Below are 18,991 nucleotides of genomic sequence, written 5' to 3'. Positions count from 1 at the left end.
ATATAATTTTTAAATCAACACCTAAACACTACTATCAATAGATGCTGCCTCCTGCCTCATATAATGGTGTTCATGGTGTTATAGAACAATAAAAAGAAACATAATCTTGTTCGGGCCTCTTGATATAGTATGCAGCTTTGTAGGACATGGTCAGCATTCTCTGGTGATGCTCCACAAGGGCAAGTTTCACTAGTCCCGCTTTTAAGCTTCTGGAATATATGTTCTCTCATTCTGTTGTGTCCGGTTCTGAGTCAAAAAGTTATGTATTTTTCATTTTGATATAGCTTATAATAGGCATTCTTTTTCCAGTAATTGGAATGTGAGCTGGTCCAATTCTCATTTATTCCACTCTCCATCATTTTCATTATTTCCTCTGGGTAGAGAGGCATTCTCATTTGTTTGTTCATTTTTCCCTCTTTGGCATGTCTGCTTTTTCATTGCTTTCTAATTCAATGTGTGCTGGAATCCATTGAAGAACAGTTTCCTTACTGTTGATGTTTAGGTTTAAAAGAGCTGTACTGAGTTGCTTTATATGATTTTCAAATAAAAGACTTAAACATGCTATCAAGAGATGCTACCTCCTGACTCCCAAAATGGTGTTCATGGTGTTATACAACAAAAACAAGTAAAATATAAAAATGCTCTGATTGGAGCAATTATTTTAAACTTAAAAACTAAAGAATGACAGCTTTAAACAAAAAATATATCATTTTTTGACCGGCCCTGATTCCCCATAAAAAAAAAAAAACAACAGGTTAAGCAAATGAATAGACCTACTCAGAGTATATAAAATTTTTATGATAGGCCTTAAGATCTAGACTGAGAAGAAAGAAAATGTTCCTGAACCTCTGTTTATTTATTAAACTATTTAATAACTACGGCCACCAAGCTGCAAAACCTGCAGTTTTCATTTCCGAGAACCCTGTCCACCCTGTTTTTTGATGAGCTGATGAAGAGTTTGCTACTTGAAAAGAAGAATTGTAAAAAAAAGGAAAGAAATGAAAACTAACTTTAATGCAATGTTTTCTGGGCTGTCACAAGCTGTGACAGTAAGGTAGCAAACTGATTCACTCAGGATTGGTATTTTCATGATTATTTCCCCTGAGATGTTATCTACCATCAGCTGCTTACAGTTGAAAGTTGAACTAATCAAGAAATAACTATAACCTAGTTTAGCATTATCTCCTTTGTCAGCATCAGAAGCACTTATCTAAAAGAAACACAAAAATTCTATTATTAGCAATAAAAATGTTTCTTGATTAATGATTAGTTTATGATGAATCGATGCAATGATATGAATAGTGTACATTATATACTTTTAAAAAAATGTAACTAGTGGGTTTTTAAACAGGTTTAAAGCATAATAATTTCTAGTACCATAAGTCAGGTGTTCTAGAAAGGTGTTCTAGAAATTTCAGATGAGAAACAGGCACACAAAACAATTGCAAGATAATATTAAGGAATAGGACCTCCAATGGATGAGAGCTATAGGATAACAGACACTAACTTGCACTAAACTATTCAACTAATTTTACCCAACTACTTAGGGATATAGTGTGTACAAGGTGCCAAGAAAATTTAAGAACTTAATGAAATGTAATTTAAAATCAAGACCTCTTTTTCTTCTATGAAAAGTATTTTTTATGTTACCCATATCTAATGATTATATATTATAAAATTAGCTTATTCTAATGTGGACCCTCAGTTCCTGTTATGAAAATGGCTTAGTAAGTTTAATTACCCAAGTTTAATCAATGGCAAGCTGTGCATAGTACAAAATCAAATATCATTCTAAATAAAGGAAATACATTTATTGAGTATAAACATACTTTTCCAATTACTGTGTTTGGCTGACTGCCTTCCTGGACATTAAATTCATAGAGGCTTTGACTAAACTCAGGACTATGGTCATTGACATCATCTATATAGACAGTGATACTAGCCAGACAAGTGGTGATGTAATCACAAAGTTTGCCATAAGCTGGAGTTACCTCTCTTAGTTCTACCTGATATAAAAACAATGTTTAATAAATCTAAAGAGTTATTTCAAACTAAACTAAACTAATCTATAAAAGTCAGGTCATGTTGTAAGTACTTTAGGAATGCCATGATATTAATTCCATGTTTGACTTTAGGAATGTCATGATATTAATTCGATGTTTGACTTTAGGAATGTCATGATATTAATTCCATGTTTGACTTTAGGAATGTCATGATATTAATTCCATGTTTGACTTTAGGAATGTCACGATAGTAATTCCATGTTTGAATTTAGGAATGTCATGATATTAATTCCATGTTTGAACCCTTTCTGCTGCCATACCCTACTGTTAACCCCTGCCTACCTGCTGGAAGTTTGAGATATAACAAATACCAAGCTTCATTTCTATAGGAGCATCCAAAACTTTGGTTTTTTTTTACTGTCAGTGACTGATAAAGTATACTTTCCCCTTCAACTGATCATAGTCAGCAATAATACATATATGATGATGATGATTAAAAAAGACGAGAAATTTAGATATAGATATATTATAACTTCTCCAACATCCCATTTGTGAAAAAAGATTTTTAGCCTGGCCATTTATTACTTTTAGAGGCTTTAAATAATAGGACAATAACAAATACAGGTAGAGCAATCATCTTTAGAAAAACCAGTTCATCATGTTTAGATTTCAGAAAAAGCTTTGGGCCAGAGTCTTGACAGAGTCTGCTGGTTCAACACACTGGTCTGAATGACATGATCTGCACTTTTTCCAGTGTCATGTGCCAAACTATTTGCACATTTTTATTTTGCATGCATGAAATAAGCTAAAATAATTTTAAACTATTAAATGTATGTATATCATCACAGGACTTTACCTTGATGTGAGCTATTTCTTTTCCACGTAAAGCTGTGGAGTTTCCAACAATGAGCCATGATGTTGATGTCGTATTTTCATATTTAATACTAAAAGCACTCGTATCATCCGATTGTATGACATATCTTACTAGTGCATTGTCCCCCTAATAGAGTTTACAAGAATATAACAAAAGAAATAAATATACTGGACATTTATCAATGAAGAAATATTTATAATGAATTAAAGAACAAAAAAAAATGCAAATGAGAGATTATTGTTAATAGAAAACCACTATGGTTGTAGAGAATAGATCTTCAGGTTATGGATTTATATTAAAGCCCACATTAGTTTAGAATGCTGGTTTAACTTTATCTGAAAAGTAAGTTAAAGATTAAATGATGGCTGCCTGGTCACAATGATCACAGGTTCAAACCCAGCCAACCACTATCTCTTTCCTGAGAGGTTTGGGCAAGAATGTTCAACTCTAAAGTAACATCCAAAACATATAAAACAAGAGAACATAAAAAATACTTTTTAAAAAAAAACAAAAAAACATCACTGGCGGATCCAGTGGTGGTAGAAGAAGCAACCCCCCACTAGGCTAACCCCTCCCTTATTGGGCATATTTTAGTATAGAAATCTCAAAATTTGTATGCAAATTCTTTACTTATTTAAAGTAATACTTTATACTGCATTCCTCATTCATCTAGTATGTTTGCCAATTTGTTATGGTGGGGATGGGCCATTACATCAATCTTACCCCCTGACCCTAATCTTTCAAGTGGTGGGGCGACCCAATATTTTTGTTATAAATCACAGTTAACAAAATAAGATACATATTTATATGATATAAGCTACTTATTGATACGTTAACCAATTTTTATATTATGTCACCCCTCTTCTCGTATGTTGATCGATTCGGTGTGTACCCTTTGAGGGTGGGGGGGGGTAGATAAAAGAACTATTAAGTCTTATGACTTCATTAATGTCGATAAGAACTTAAAAAAATGTTTCTAGCAGACACAAGGAAAGGAAGCACATGTGAAGATATATACAAATCTTGTTATGTATAGATGGCACACTGCACTCTTTACAATGAATTTTTTAATGTTGTTAGCCTCCTTCAGTCGTAGAGGGACTACAATTCATCTCAAACACTATTTCATGTGACTGTGGAGTCCTTATTTGGAGAGACACTCCTATCCACAAATATTGCAGGTTAAGGTGGCTTTCGCTTTGGTGGTATGGTGGTAGAGGAGCTGGCCATTTTTCACATAGTACGCTTTTCTTCCAGAGCTGAGGCCCATGTTTTTTCAGTCTATAGCTTTCTTGGTCACTGTCTCCATCTGGTATCAATGTTCACTGTTTTGAGGTCCCGTTTTATTACATCCACGTAACAGAGGTGGGTGCCAACAGTTTTTCTTGAGCCAGTCGCCAGTTGTCCATAGAGAATGTGGACATACTCAAAATACTGACCTTCTCCCTGGCTTATTGATTGGGATAAAAGTTATGAGTTGAATTTATGATGCTGGTGGTTGAATAGATAGCACAGTGGCTTTTCAATATGAGAAGATGGGTTTAATTTCTTTGTTTTACTCACATTTTCTTTTATAACATTTTTAAATAGGTTTACTACAATGTCAATGATTACAGTTACATATTTAAAGTTAAGCCTCTATTGTATTTAAGATTTCAATTTTGTATTTATTAGTATTTTAAGGTTGACTTTACTCGTAAAGAATTTTGATAAATTTAGGAAAATAGGAACCAGTTCTGGAACTCTTAACTGTAATAAGTAAATAAAAGAATCCCTCAAAGATTTATATGTTTTATAGTTATATTGTTTGTTTCTTTTTTAAAGAGAAAAAAAAATAAAAAGAAAAAAAAGATAAAGAGATAGAAAGAGAGAATAAAATAAAATTGTGTGAATATTCAGTACCAAGAAAATCTTAAAAGAACCCTAACCTGATCAAGATCTCTAGCAGACAGTGGAAGGACATAGTAGCCATTAGGAGCATCTTCATTCATGTGAATCTCATTGGTCGGTGTGATAAACTCTGGTCTATGGTCATTCACATCATCCACAATTATTTTTAAAGTAGCATTAGATGACATAGAAGGGTTATCCACTTGAAAGGCCTAAAAAAAGAGCTACATTTTAATAATTCAAACTAGATCTCTTGCATTTACTATTTTCTTCTAGATACATATATATATTTGATGAACCTGACACAATTTGATTCATTATTTTCTTATCAACCCTCAAGTGTTTTGAGTTAATCAATTAAATTTACCTACATTAAGCTCTAAATTTAAGTTCATCTTAAAAAATGTTTAAGGACAAACTCTTACATATGTGGAAGCAAAGCATAATAAAATTATTGAGTAAAAATGATGCTTCATAATACCATAATATCTTGGTTAGTAAACAAAAACAAATTCAGGTAATCTCATCTAGACTAATAAATCAAAATCAATGAATGGACTATAAATATGCAAATATTTGGTAATCATGGTGTTTGCATGAAAACCACTAATTACTTAAGGTACTCTCTATCTGGATTAAAGCAGACCTTAGTGTCACCTTTCCAACTATTAAAATAGTGGTGCTAATTGCTGCTTTCCATGTTTTCTCAACATTAAAAATATAAATAATGTCTATTCTACAGTGTGCAGAGTCAAAGCAACTATTTAAAGGAAACTGGTTATTACCCACCAAAAGCAAAGCTTTTGCACTTGAGACAAAAATACACCTACTTAACACAATCATCACCCCAGCAGCATTGTATGCATGGGAGACATGAAAGTCATCTGTCTAAATTGAGAAAAGACTTAAGTGTGGGTCAACAAAAATGGTTAAGACTTAAGACCTATTTTAGGTGTCAGTTAGAAAGAAGGCATCTTAAATAAAAGAATTCTATGCCAAACTGGGACTCAACCACTCAATGAGGTTGTGACTGAGTGTCGCATGAGGTTTGTTGGGAATTACTCTGAAAGAAAGAATTACGCATACCAAGAATTGCATGATATGGAGGCCAATACAAGAAAAGCACAAACAGTAACATCATAAAACTTGGTGTCATACTTTCATGAAAGACCACAGAGCAGTTGACACCAGGTGGGAAGAGGCTTCAGATATTGGAGACAGTTTGTTGCCCAATACGCTGAATAGGCAGGAGGGTCTAAAGCAAAGACATAAAGCCAATGGCGTAGCTAGGGTAATTGATGACCTGTGCGGGAGCTTCTCATGATGCCCTCAAAATAAAACATAACAGCAAAATGAAGACTCCCCACCCCCAGAAAATAACTAGTGTTAATTCGCAAAAAATTAATCTAACAAAGACAAAAAATGCTTCCAATGAGTTCTACGTGTTTAATTTGCTGACGAAATCAATTGTTTCCCCAGAAATTCGTGTGTAAGAAATGAAATTTCCAATTAAGTCAGTGGTAATTTAGTCATCGTCAGTTGCAAATAATTCTTGATCAACTTTTGTTTTTAAACAAACTTCTATGTGTATGTAGACACAAACGTCACATATATGCGAATCAAGATCACGATATTTTGGAATGAGCTACAAAGGCGATATTTTTTAAAATTGGTACTTCTTAAGAAACTTTGATAAGTCGTTGAAGCCTCTTTCGCTCCAGACGAAATTCAGTTTTGTTAATTTCGCTAGGAGCACTCAAGATTTGTTTCAATCTGAGGATCCAAAAATTGGGATAGTGACAAAAAATCAAATTTTTCAGCCACTTTATAAGGTGCTCAAATTTTGTGATAATCTCTTAAACAGTCCAGTACAACAGATAATAAATTTCACTCGGTATCTCTTTCTTGTGTGTCAATACAGAATCTTCATTTATTTGCTAGGCATCTTTTTCTTGTGGCCAATACGAAGAGGTTTTGCTCTTATCCCTAGGTCTGAGCATATGCTTTCACTAAAGGTAATCCTCCCCTTCAGTGAGGTCCTCTAGAAATGGTAGAGTATATTGAAAAATAGAAATACATCGACTTCAGCTTCAGCAGCTTAAATTTTGCCAGATTTAGAGATTTGGACATCCTAGTGTTGAAGTTTCATGAGAACAGCAAATATTAAAGTCTTGACCTCCGCAGTCCATTATTTCTGAGCCATACGAACGTAGTTTTTCTAAAATAACTGCAGAGATTCCATAGGCATGCTTATTCTTAGTGTCGATGAAGCCCATGAAAGACTCGTCGTTATTCATTACCGTCAATGTTGGAAGCTAGGTCCAACTTTTAGATGTCAGGTATACAATCGAAAATAATCGAAATATAGATGGCTAGTTTTAATTGTTGTATGATCTATTTCCATGACCACCCATAATTACAATAAATTCTTATGTATTTGTGTAAGTTTGGTTCGAACCCAATGTTCCTTCAGGAGTAGAGTCCACTAGGATAGTAATATCACTAACTCCAACAAATTGCCTTCATTTGTGTTCTCCCAATTCTTCTTCAAATTGTTCGTGATGCCCAAGAGTGCCAGATTCTGATTGGAGAGCAAAACAAATGATGTCCAAGAGTCTCTTTATGTAGGGTTTCCAATTTTTCCTGCTTGTTTCAATAAATCTTGACCATCGCTGTGAATACCGCCCTTTACACATTTCCTCCCAGCTGTCTGAATGTTCTGATGGTCTCTTCCTATTCAGTTCTTGGTGATAACCTCCATCTATCGTTTACTCCATTTTCATGCTGATGTAGCCTAATACTTGATCTTGAGAAAAGAGTTTGCAGGGGAAGCTAAAAAGTTGGTAACAATTTCTGAAAACTTTTTTTGCCGTTTAGTATTTTCCTTAGAAGAAAGTAAAGTGGACGTCTAAAAGTGCGTTAATTAGAGATGTAAACAAACCTAGTCAACTCAGGCTAGTCTTTAGTTAGTTAAGTTAAGTTTTAGTTGTGTTTAGAGAGAATAGAGGATATCAACAAAGTAGCTATATAAATAAAAGTGTACATTTCAAATGGTCTGAGTTTGTGCAGTTTTTACTGAGAAAGTTTAAATTGTCCTTTGTTTGATGCCCCTTGTCGCTTGATGCCCCGTGCGGCCTGCACCACCCGCACATAGCTAGCTACGCCGCTGCATAAAGCATAGACTTAACACAATAATATAAATATAGGTGAAAAAAGTTTTATTCGGCCAGGTAACAAGAGGAAAAAAATACTGCTACAATCTTACAACTTACAATGATTGCAAATCAATCAAAATATATTTTAAATGAATTTATTCAACTTACTGTTACGGTAATAATGTATTCACTAATTTTATTTCTGTCCAGAACTGATAAAATGCGAACATCTCCAGTGCTATTGTTTATTTCGATTTGTAAATCTTGTGGAGCAATATCTAAGAAAGAAGAACATGTATATTAGTCAATATTGAAACAAAAAATCCAAAACTTCTTTTTTTTCACATAACTAATATACTTGTACGCGAGATTTGAAAAACTCCAACATAGAAAATTACTTTATCAAACAAATAGTGCACCAAACATTTTCTTGTCTGAATTTAAAGGCAGGATTATTGTTTTATTTCATAGTAAATTTTGTTATTGTTTTGTTTTTACTAAAGAAGTTTTTATTTCATGTTTTAGTCCCATGGCAGTCACATTAGGTCAACATTTTAGACTCAACAACATGGCACTTTTTATGACTGGATTTTGTAGACTTTTTGTTTTTCACAGGTTTGTTTCATTTATTTTCAATGAGTCTACAGTGAGAAACTGAATTTTTTGTTTTTCACAGGTCAGGTTCATTTATTTTTTAAATGAGTCTACAATGATAAAGTGATGTCATCCTTGAAGAAAGTCACATTATCTCACTGATCCTGGCTTTGAACCTTGCCCATCTCCTTCCTCAGCCATCCTGCAGGAGGTTTGGATAAGGACAGGATAATAAACATAAGAAAATCTGTGTATATATTGTTATAAACCTGGTGGTGGCACAGATGGGGGTAGTGGTGTGTGTGTAGTCAGCCGACGCAAATCGCCCCAGGCCAGCGCTAGACGAGCGGTCAACCGTGACGAGTTACGACGGTCAGCAGAGACGAGTATCAACATGAAGGTTCGAGAGGATCGTCGTCGTGAACAGAGCTCAGGAGCGTCACGAGGGATGTAGTCATATGACCACACAGAATGGTCGAGCGACGTTCTGCCTGGTTCTAGAAGGCCAGCAGGGACCCTATATAAAGAGCGAAGGTATCAGAGACGGGGGAGACACAACTTCTCGAGCTACGGTTCGTTACGATGGCTCAGTACAAGTCCGAGAAGAGACAGAGAGACCAATGCAAGAGTTGATACGGCGGTACGGTTGAAACGGAGAGATGTGTACAGTCTTGTGTTACGTGCTGCCAATTGTACAGTATTGGCAGTTATTTATTGACATTAAACTATTACGTTATTTGGAGCCCTGAGTTGTCAAGTTCTTTCAGTTGGTGGTGTCGTGTGGTGCAGTTTGCAGAGAGCCTGGATAGCAAGATTCGTAACAATATGTATAAATGGATAATTTCACATGATATGACTAAAAGAAGCAAGGTTTAGGAGAACCTGGAGAATAATTTAGCAAATATTGCTCATGGTATGAAAATTCTTTTATTGTATGAATTTTTTTATCACAACCCTTGTGGCATGTGCAAATATTATTATATTTAAAAGGAAGTTGTTTTTGTTTATTTATAGATTACTTAAATCTTTTGCATCTATTATTGCATTTGATTACAATGACTGTATAAATAAATACACTTAAAGAGCCTCTATTTTAAAGTTATTTTCAATGAAACCAAATGAACACATAACACTTATAAAAGCCTTACTTGTTATAGAATAATTAATTGTAGTGTTGATTCCTTTGTCTCCATCTTGAGCATTTAAACGTGGTGAACTTTTCAACCATTGTGTTGATAAATCTGTCTAGAACAAATAACAATGATATGATTAAACAAAAGAAAATACATAATTTGAAAAAAAAAATCCTTTCTTGCCAAAGATTTATCTTTGGTGTACTACCCAAATCAAATATTGTGTTGTGCAAAAAAAAAAAACTTAAATGCTTTTTTTTTTTGTTTAAATGCATGATCTTAAAGGTATTATTATTTAGATAATAAAATTATAAGGAGCCAATATATTTTTTGCAGTTTGGTGTTTTTGTAGCTAGTGGTTTTTCTACAGGGTAGGGAGGCTAACTCTACCCCCAACCCTTCTCCTTTCTTGAACTTTCTCTTGGGACCTTCCTATGGTATATTAGTAAATTGTAAAAGTAATTTCCTTTCAACTAATTTGTATATTTATGGGCATAGCCAGGATTTTTTTCAAGGTGGGGGTGGGGTGAATATTTTCTTTACACACACACACAAATGTGTATATGTAGATAATCTACATTCTGATTTTATTCTTATGTCTTTTGTACCCTAGGATAGGTTCTAGCTAAGGGGTCTGGAAAGCAGTCTACATTTAACAAGGTCTTATTAGAAGATAAAATGACATTTCCTACTTAATATATTTTAATTTTCAAACATGTAATTTTACTAATATTCAGATAAGTTATACTGAGTATAAAATATTTTTTTCGACACCCCTCCTTGTTAGTTGGTCGTTGTTGATTTGTCACTTCTAAACAGCTAGTACAATTGAACCAATAAAGGTGTTTTATGTATTTACTTAATAAACTTTAAAAGAAATTTCTTATGTGAACAACTCAATATAGCCTAACTATTATTACAATATTCACATATTTAACTTTAGATAGAGATGTAATATTAATGAAATATACTGATATTTAAACGAAATCTAGCTCACCACAAAACAACGTCTTTAGGCCTACTCTTTCATGTTGCAAGATTGTCCGCCGTTTCACATTTGTATTACACTAATTTCATCATCATCAATGCATAACCACCAATCAATTGCTTAACCTCTTCTTACTTAGTTTCTTACTTTTTAATATTAGGCTAAATATTTATAAAAGAGATTCCGTTTTTAACTGATTAAAATCAGATAATTAAAATTTATTTTGAACTAGAACAAAAAATTTATATCTACATTCTAAAATCGACCAAAAATATCCTACTCTTAACTAGCAGCCATTTCAAATAAAAGTGACAATATTTTAAAATTGACTTTCTACTTACTGGATCTACTTATAGGGCAGGCTATTCCCCTTAAAACGAATATTGCAAACAGCCCGCGAAAATTCAAGGCCAGGGTAGAGTAGGCACGCATGGAAAAACCAATGGGAATCCCTAGCGTGCCGCCCTTCCCAAGTTTACAAAGGATAATAAAATCATTAGAATTTAAGTAAAATATTTAAGTAATTTTTTTTTATTATTGTTAAACCAAAAATATAAAAAAGGGATGTACAAATTACAAAAAATTAGTTCGGTTAAGATAAGGAGGGTTTGTTTGGTTCGGTTCGTACGGAGCAGTTTCAAAGTTCGGGTTCGGTTCAGTCATAAGTGAGGTTTGAGTTCGGTTTGTTCGGTTCGATTTCATTTCATTTCCCATCTCTAGTTTTAACCTCGAAACCCCTCGGAAGGGAGATTTTAAACTTAAAACCCCCTTGGCTGTGAAAGGAAAAGTGATGGCTTAACATTAAAATCTCACCTACATTAAGCAAAATTAGGGTTCCAAAGGACTGTCAATGCCGGGGGTGAAAGTGGGGATAAGCACCCACTTTCCAAGACATGCTCCCATGGCTTGCGTCTCTAAATGCCTCTGACAGTCAAATCCAGCTCCTGGCCTTCACGTGTGATTTTCTCAAAAATCCGGCGGAACCTGTTCTTACAAACTGACAGGAGAAGGGATGAAAGGTGGAACACTGGCGCCTCAAAACCAGTTTAGCTTCGTGTTGATGGGGCACGTCAGCCTAAATAACGCAACCCATCTAGGAGAAGGAAAACTCTGACTCCAAACCTCCACTATGTGGCGATACTCCCCCGTGTGGGTATCGGGGCTTGGAAATGACCAAGAGAAATAAATAACCCCACTGCCTTTCCACTTGCATTTCACTAAGTGAATAATAATGGACCTTCCCCCCCCCCTAGGTGCTTTTTGACAGAGGTCTGGATTGCACTACACCAGACGGAGGTCCTTGTCTCACTACATTCTAATACTAGACATAAACCCAACATGAAGTGTTTTTTTTCTAAATCTGGTGAATGTGATATCGTGAAGGGGCCTGGATCCAGGATGTGACGATTCCACAGAGCATACCCAGGGCACAGTCCACTTTAAGCTTTCTACTGCAGAAAAGTTCCATTTGGAGAGCTCTATGGATGGGGAGAATGGACCATTGGCCAACTCCACCTTGTCCCATGGATATTCCGGTTCCAGTCTTCAGACCTAGATGTTTCCTTTTATGTCAGTATTGGAGAAAATTGCCAAGACCGAAAACTCCCTTAAAATGCGGGGACTATATATTTATATATTTAAAAAAAGCCTGAGGAAACACCCAGCCTACACTAAATGCCAAGGAATTTAACGAAAAATCCATACGAGCTCAGATGTCGCCTCGTAAACGGTCTGCGCATGGCAGTTTCTTCCAGGACTGCCTGTGATAAGTCAGCTACTGGAAATAAAAAACAGACTAGCAGCAAACACCTAAACCTTTTGCAACTCAACATCTTAGGCCTACAAAACAAGACAACAGAACTCCAACACATACTCAAGAAGCATGATATACACATAGCGCTATTGCAAGAAACACTACTGCCCAAGAAAAAAATAAACATCACAGGCTACACACAGTACAGATGCCTTTGCACCACATGCCAGGGAATTATGACCCTCATAAGAAACGACACACAAGCCACAGTAAAACAAATACAGAACATTACAGACATCGACACGCAGGAAATACTTCTTTGGAGAGGAGGAACAAAGTAAACCATCAAAAACTACTATTGCCCACCATCATCAACAGCAGAAATAGAAATAAAACTACCACACTACACAAGGACAATAATAGCTGGCGACTTCAATGCACACACACCTTCCCTAGGCTACCCACACTACAACAAGCGTGGCAAAGAAATAGAGGATGTAACAAATGCCTCTAACCTACACCTTCTGCAAAACAAAACTACACCTCCAACTTTCCTCCACAGAGCACACAACACAACTAGCAGACCTGACCTAACTTTTATCTCTACAGACATTACCGACTCTTCTAAAATAACAGTACTTGAAGACATAGGTAGTGACCATCCAAATAAATTACTAACACAGAGAAATAGGAAAAACAACCACTCCTCAATATTGGAATGCCAGGTAGATACCAATCCAACAAAACAACTAGATGGAACTATAAAAAAGCTAACTGGGCAGCTTTTTCACAAGAAACAGACACAAGACTATCAAGCGTAATTGAGACAGACGTCAATTCAACATACACAACTATAGTCTCAAACATCTTACAAGCAGCAAAAAAAAATACATCCCTCGAGGCCAAGTTAAGAAATACAAACCTTTTTGGACACCTGAATTAGATAAATTAGTAAAAGAAAGAAACATGGCCAGGAAGACTATAGAAAAAAATCCTACTAGAGAGAACAAAACAACGTACAACAAATTGACAGGGCTTATAAGATACAAAATTAAAACAGAAAAAAATAAAAAGTGGACCACAACATGCGAACAACTAGATCTAAACAAGGATGGTCGAAAGGCCTGGACCCTTCTGCACCGGCTAGCAGGAAAGAAACAAATAACAAACCCCCAACCTATAAAAGACACTGACGACATAATAACAGAAAACCTTAAAAAGGCTGAAACCTTCAATAAATATTTTGCCAGCATTAACAAGTCAAAGCCAAGAAAACAATTGGACCAGGCCTTCAGTAATATCTTAAAGAAAGAAGAAAAAGCTCCAACAGTCAACTGTCAGATCTTTGACACTCCCTTCACTCTACATGAGCTCAATACTGCCCTAAAAAGCCTCAAGAAAAGAAAATCCCCTGGACCCGATAAAATAACAAATGAAATGATTCGGGGACTAGGACCACAGGCCCAAAACTGTATACTTAACTTTATCAACCATACGTGGAAAACTGGAGACATACCACAGGAATGGAGAACCGCAAACATAATACCCATCTTAAAGAAAAATAAACCACCTGGAGACCCAAAAAGTTATAGACCAATATCTCTAACATCCAACATTGGCAAAATGGCAGAAAAAAATATCAATAACCGACTTTATTGGTGGCTAGAAAGTACTTGCTCACTCCACAATGCACAAGCTGGCTTCAGGAAAGCAAGTAGAACAGAAGACCACCTCTTTCGTTTTATCCAGGACACAGTAGAAGGGTTTCATGAAAACAAGCACACTACAGCAGTATTTATAGATTTGCAGCAAGCCTATGATAGAGTGTGGAGAAAAGGTCTATTTTTGAAGATGAAAAAAATGGGCATCCATGGAAAAATGTACTGCTGGATCAGAGCATTCTTAAAAAACAGAACCATCCAAACCCGATTCGAAGGTGCCATCTCTAGTCAAAAAAGTTTGGAAGAAGGACTACCACAAGGTTCAGCCCTTAGCTGCACTCTCTTTCTAATCTTCATGAATGACCTCCCAGACCTCATTTCGGTCAATAAGGCACTTTATGCAGACGACCTTTTAATTTGGACTACAGAGAAATATCCAGTGCTGACTAGATACAAACTAAATAGAGCCCTCACAACTATCTCCACATATTCAAAATTATGGAAAATGGAAATAAACAAAGAAAAGTCAGTTTATTCAATCTTTAGCCACAGCAACAAAACAGCAAAAAGAAACTACATCCTAAAAATAGACTCTCAGCCAATAAATAAAGAAGAAAATCCAACATATCTTGGTGTAAAACTAGACCAAAGACTGTCTCTAAAACACTTTATGGCAGATTTAAAAGAAAAGGCAAATTAAAAGACAATAAAAATGCAGTAAAAACACTAACCATAGATAAACACCAAAACCTTAAGGACATAAATGAGCTTTTCATAGAAACTTTACACAACCTGTTTAGATCAAATCATTAAAAAGCCAACTAGATTAAACAACACATTAGATCTCTTCTTAACCAACAGACCTGGATTAGTAGTTGATTATGATATTATCCCTGGTCTATCAGACCATGAGATCATAAAAATACACAGTCAGATAAAAGCAGTAGCCAATACAAAACTCAAAAGAAAAATCTTACTCTGGAATAAATGTAACCTAACACAACTACACCAAGCTGCATTAAACTTTCAACAAACATTCTTATTAGAAAAAGACATTAACCAACCAGTCGATGACCTCTGGAATTTCATTAAAAACCATCTTAAAAGCATTATAGACAATCAAATACAAACTAAATACACATCAAACAAAATAAATAAATGCTGGTTTAATAATAGACTAAAGAAGCTTTGTAAACAGAAGGAAAACCTATATAGAAAATTTAAAGAAACTAATGCAGAAAGAGTTTACAAAAAGTATATAAAAATTAAACACTTAACCCAAAAAGTAAGCAGACAGCTGCAGAGTGAATACATAAATAATGTAATATCTAAAGACAACAACAAAAACCTATGGTCATACATTAAGTCTAAGAAAATGGAAACAACAGGCGTAGCGCCATTAAAAGATGAACATAACATAATACATAATGATAATGAAACTAAAGCAAACATTCTAAACAAATACTTTGCATCAGCATTCTCAGCCCAAGGAGACAAAGACATATTACTGAATTTGAACCAAGTAGACAACATAGAAGATATAGTAGTACAAGAAAATGGAATTCAAAAACTATTAGCCAACACCAAACCAAATAAAGCTTCTGGACCTGATGGTATTCCAGCTAGATTACTCAAAGAACTAAGTAATGAGCTAGCCCCAGTGTTCAAAATACTCTTTCAGGCTTCACTTAACCAGGGCAGAGTACCAAAGGACTGGAAAAAAGCTATGTCACCCCCCTATTTAAAAAAGGAGAAAAATCTGACCCAGGAAACTACAGACCAGTATCACTTACCAGCATCACATGTAAAATCCTAGAACACATAATATGTAGCAACATCATAAACCACTTAGACAAACATAATGTCCTCACACCATACCAACATGGCTTTAGGAAATATAGATCATGTGAAACACAACTAATAGGACTAATTGATGATTTTTCAAAAGGTTTAGATAATAGTGAACAAATAGATGCTATCTTACTAGATTTTTCTAAGGCTTTTGACAAAGTTCACCACCATAGTTTGCTTAAAAAATTAAAATATTTCGGCATTAATGGTCCACAGCATCAGTGGATTAAAGACTTTCTGATAGGGAGAGAACAAACTGTAATAATAAATGGCTCTAAATCAACACCGATAACAGTAAACTCAGGTGTACCTCAAGGAACAGTCTTGGGTCCACTACTATTTTTAATTTACATAAATGATTTACCAAATTGCATTACTTCAGGAACAAAAGTCAGATTATTTGCAGACGATTGCATAATATATAGAACAATAAAAACAACACAAGACACAGATATTTTACAAAGAGAATTAGATGAATTACAGAAATGGGAATCAAATTGGAGCATGTCTTTCCACCCAGAAAAATGTCAGTTGTTAAGAGTAACAAAAAAACTAAAACAAATTAATTCCACTTATCTTATTCATGGCAAACCAGTAACACAGACTAAAAACGCAAAATACCTAGGTGTTATAATAAATGAAAAACTGTCATGGAATCCACATATTGATGAAACTACAGAAAAATTAAACAAAGCATTAGGATTTATTAAAAGAAATTTCTATAAATCAAATAAGAACATAAAACTAAAATGTTATTTAACCTTGGTTAGGCCAATAATAGAATATGCATCCTCTGTTTGGGACCCCTCAACTCAAGAAAACATTAAGAAACTAGAACAGACACAAAATAGAGCAGTGCGATTCATAACAAACGAATATTCACATTTGACTAGAGTAACACCTTTAGTAAAATCACTAATTTTAGAAAGCCTTCAGGACAGAAGGCTCAAAAGTAGAGTAGCAATAATACATAAAACACTGAACCATAATCTTCAAATACAAAAACAAAATTTAATAAAATACTCTATTATACTCTATAATGCTATTAGATAACAGTCATTCAAATACATACATATTTATACATACATACATACACATACTTATATACATATATATAAGCATATATATCTACACACAAATGTATATAATATACATGCAAGTGAAATAGCCCATATTAACCTAACGAAAGAAAGCTCAAGGCTTTGAAGGCTCAAAAGTAAAGTAGCAATCATACATAAAACACTGAACCATAATCTTCAAATACAAAAACAAAATTTAATAAAATACTCTGAAAGACACAAAGATAAAGGCACATTCCTCGTCCCATATGCTAGGACAAATTTGTACAAATACTCCTTCTTCCCTAGTGCTATTAGAGCATGGAATGGGTTGCCTGAGCTAGCCAGGAAAACCAGTGACTTGGCAGAATTTAAGTCATTGGTTAATATGCATGACTAAATGCATGACGCGTAGGACGTAATCATCTTCTTTTTTGAAGTAACGTCTGTATTATATAAGATAAGATAAGGCATCACAAAGATTAAACATAATAAAACACCTAGCAGGAACATCCTGGGGAGCTGAAAAGAAAAACCTCAAGACAGTAATACACTGGATATGTCAGATCTGTAATGGATAACTGTCTCTCCATACAAGTAGCTGCCAACAAAACCTATCAATCATCATTAGATACAATCCAAAACCAAGCCTTGCGGTTAATTAGTGGAGGTATGAGAACTACTCCCACAGCAGCCTGTGAAATAGACTCCAATATTGAACCTCTTAAGTTAAGGCGCAACAGAGCAGCATTAGAAGCTATTGAGAGATACAGAAGGTTGGAGGACGATCATCCAAATAAATTACTAACACAGAGAAATAGGAAAAACAACCAAAAAAAGCAAAGGACTCTGATCCAACTTACTGATGAACTAGCCCTAAAACACCACCTACCCAATAACCGAGAAAAAATTACCAGGTTTTCAAACATTACACCCGGACTAAATTACAAACAACCAACCATCAAAACACATTTACTAAATAACACCTTAACAAAAGAATCAAATCCACTGGAGCTCAAAGTAGGCACGCTTGAAACAATCGAAAGCTATCAAAAAACAGCTATCCATATTTATACAGACGGATCGGCTTTCAAAGCTACCATCAATGCTGGTCTTGGTGCTTTCCTGGTCTTCCCTAAAAATAAACACTTTGAGATAAGCGCCCCTGTGGTGATTACTGCTCAAACTTCCAAGCCGAAATTGAGGCAATTACCATAGCACTCCAGACAGTGGAAAACAAATTATATGAAGGAGTGCAACCACCATCAGATATTGTTGTCTTTACAGACTCCCAATCTACTCTGCAAGCACTTAACAGCAGCACCTCAAACAGCCCAAGAGAGTTGACAACACTCAGTATGATAATCCACCAGATGATATCAAAATTAAATATCAATATTACACTACAGTGGATCCCTGGACACATTGGCATTATGGGAAATGAAAAGGCAGATAAGCTATCAAAGGCAGGTTCAACTATGGAACAACCAGATAGACCTGTTAACTACCTCACCCTAAGGTCAATGTTAGTCAACAATCACAAAGAGGAGTGGCTCAACCAATGGGCATCAGGAAACACAGGCAGAGCCATGTACAGAGAAATGACTACGCCTAACAAACTGGACAGTATTAACTTCCTCCCCCGCAAAGAACAATCTACAATCTTCCAACTAAGAACAGGACACACACCACTATTAAATTACCACCTGAACAAAATAAACTCCACACAACTACCCCTTTGCAGACATTGCGCCCACCCCTTTGAAACCGTAAACCATATCCTCTTTGAATGCCCCTCCCTAATCCACCTTAGGCAGACCCTACTTCCACTACAGCCCAACATAACCAACACCCTGTACGGCAGTGCTGAACAACTGAAGAAAACAGCACACTTTTTTTCCTTGGCACAGTCTGCAAAAGAGCTCACAGCTCAGCGGCAATAAAGCTGGCTAGAAGAAGAAGAAGAAGAAGAAGCAAAATTAAAGCAAAAAAAACAGTCACAAAGTTTCCACCTCTGTAGGAAGGGAGAGA

At 35.2% G+C, this 18,991-nt stretch overlaps 1 protein-coding gene across 14 annotated transcripts in view; it reads right to left on the bottom strand.

Moving 5' to 3' along the window:
- LOC106056450 (cadherin-23-like) overlaps window positions 1-18,991 on the bottom strand; it is a 64,399-nt gene that overhangs the window by 11,899 nt on the left and 33,509 nt on the right. For all 14 annotated transcript variants that reach the window (XM_013213199.2, XM_013213201.2, XM_013213210.2 and 11 more), the window contains 6 exons: window positions 9,665-9,761; window positions 8,091-8,200; window positions 4,806-4,979; window positions 2,860-3,003; window positions 1,830-2,006; window positions 1,011-1,210 (listed from right to left, as the gene is read on the bottom strand). In XM_013213199.2, coding sequence (XP_013068653.2) covers window positions 1,011-1,210; window positions 1,830-2,006; window positions 2,860-3,003; window positions 4,806-4,979; window positions 8,091-8,200; window positions 9,665-9,761 — 902 coding nt within the window. The remainder of the gene's footprint in view (window positions 1-1,010; window positions 1,211-1,829; window positions 2,007-2,859; window positions 3,004-4,805; window positions 4,980-8,090; window positions 8,201-9,664; window positions 9,762-18,991) is intronic.

Source organism: Biomphalaria glabrata, chromosome 6 (assembly GCF_947242115.1).
Source record: "Biomphalaria glabrata chromosome 6, xgBioGlab47.1, whole genome shotgun sequence".
In the NCBI taxonomy this organism is placed as follows: domain Eukaryota; kingdom Metazoa; phylum Mollusca; class Gastropoda; family Planorbidae; genus Biomphalaria; species Biomphalaria glabrata.
This window is presented reverse-complemented; position numbering and strand designations above follow the sequence as displayed.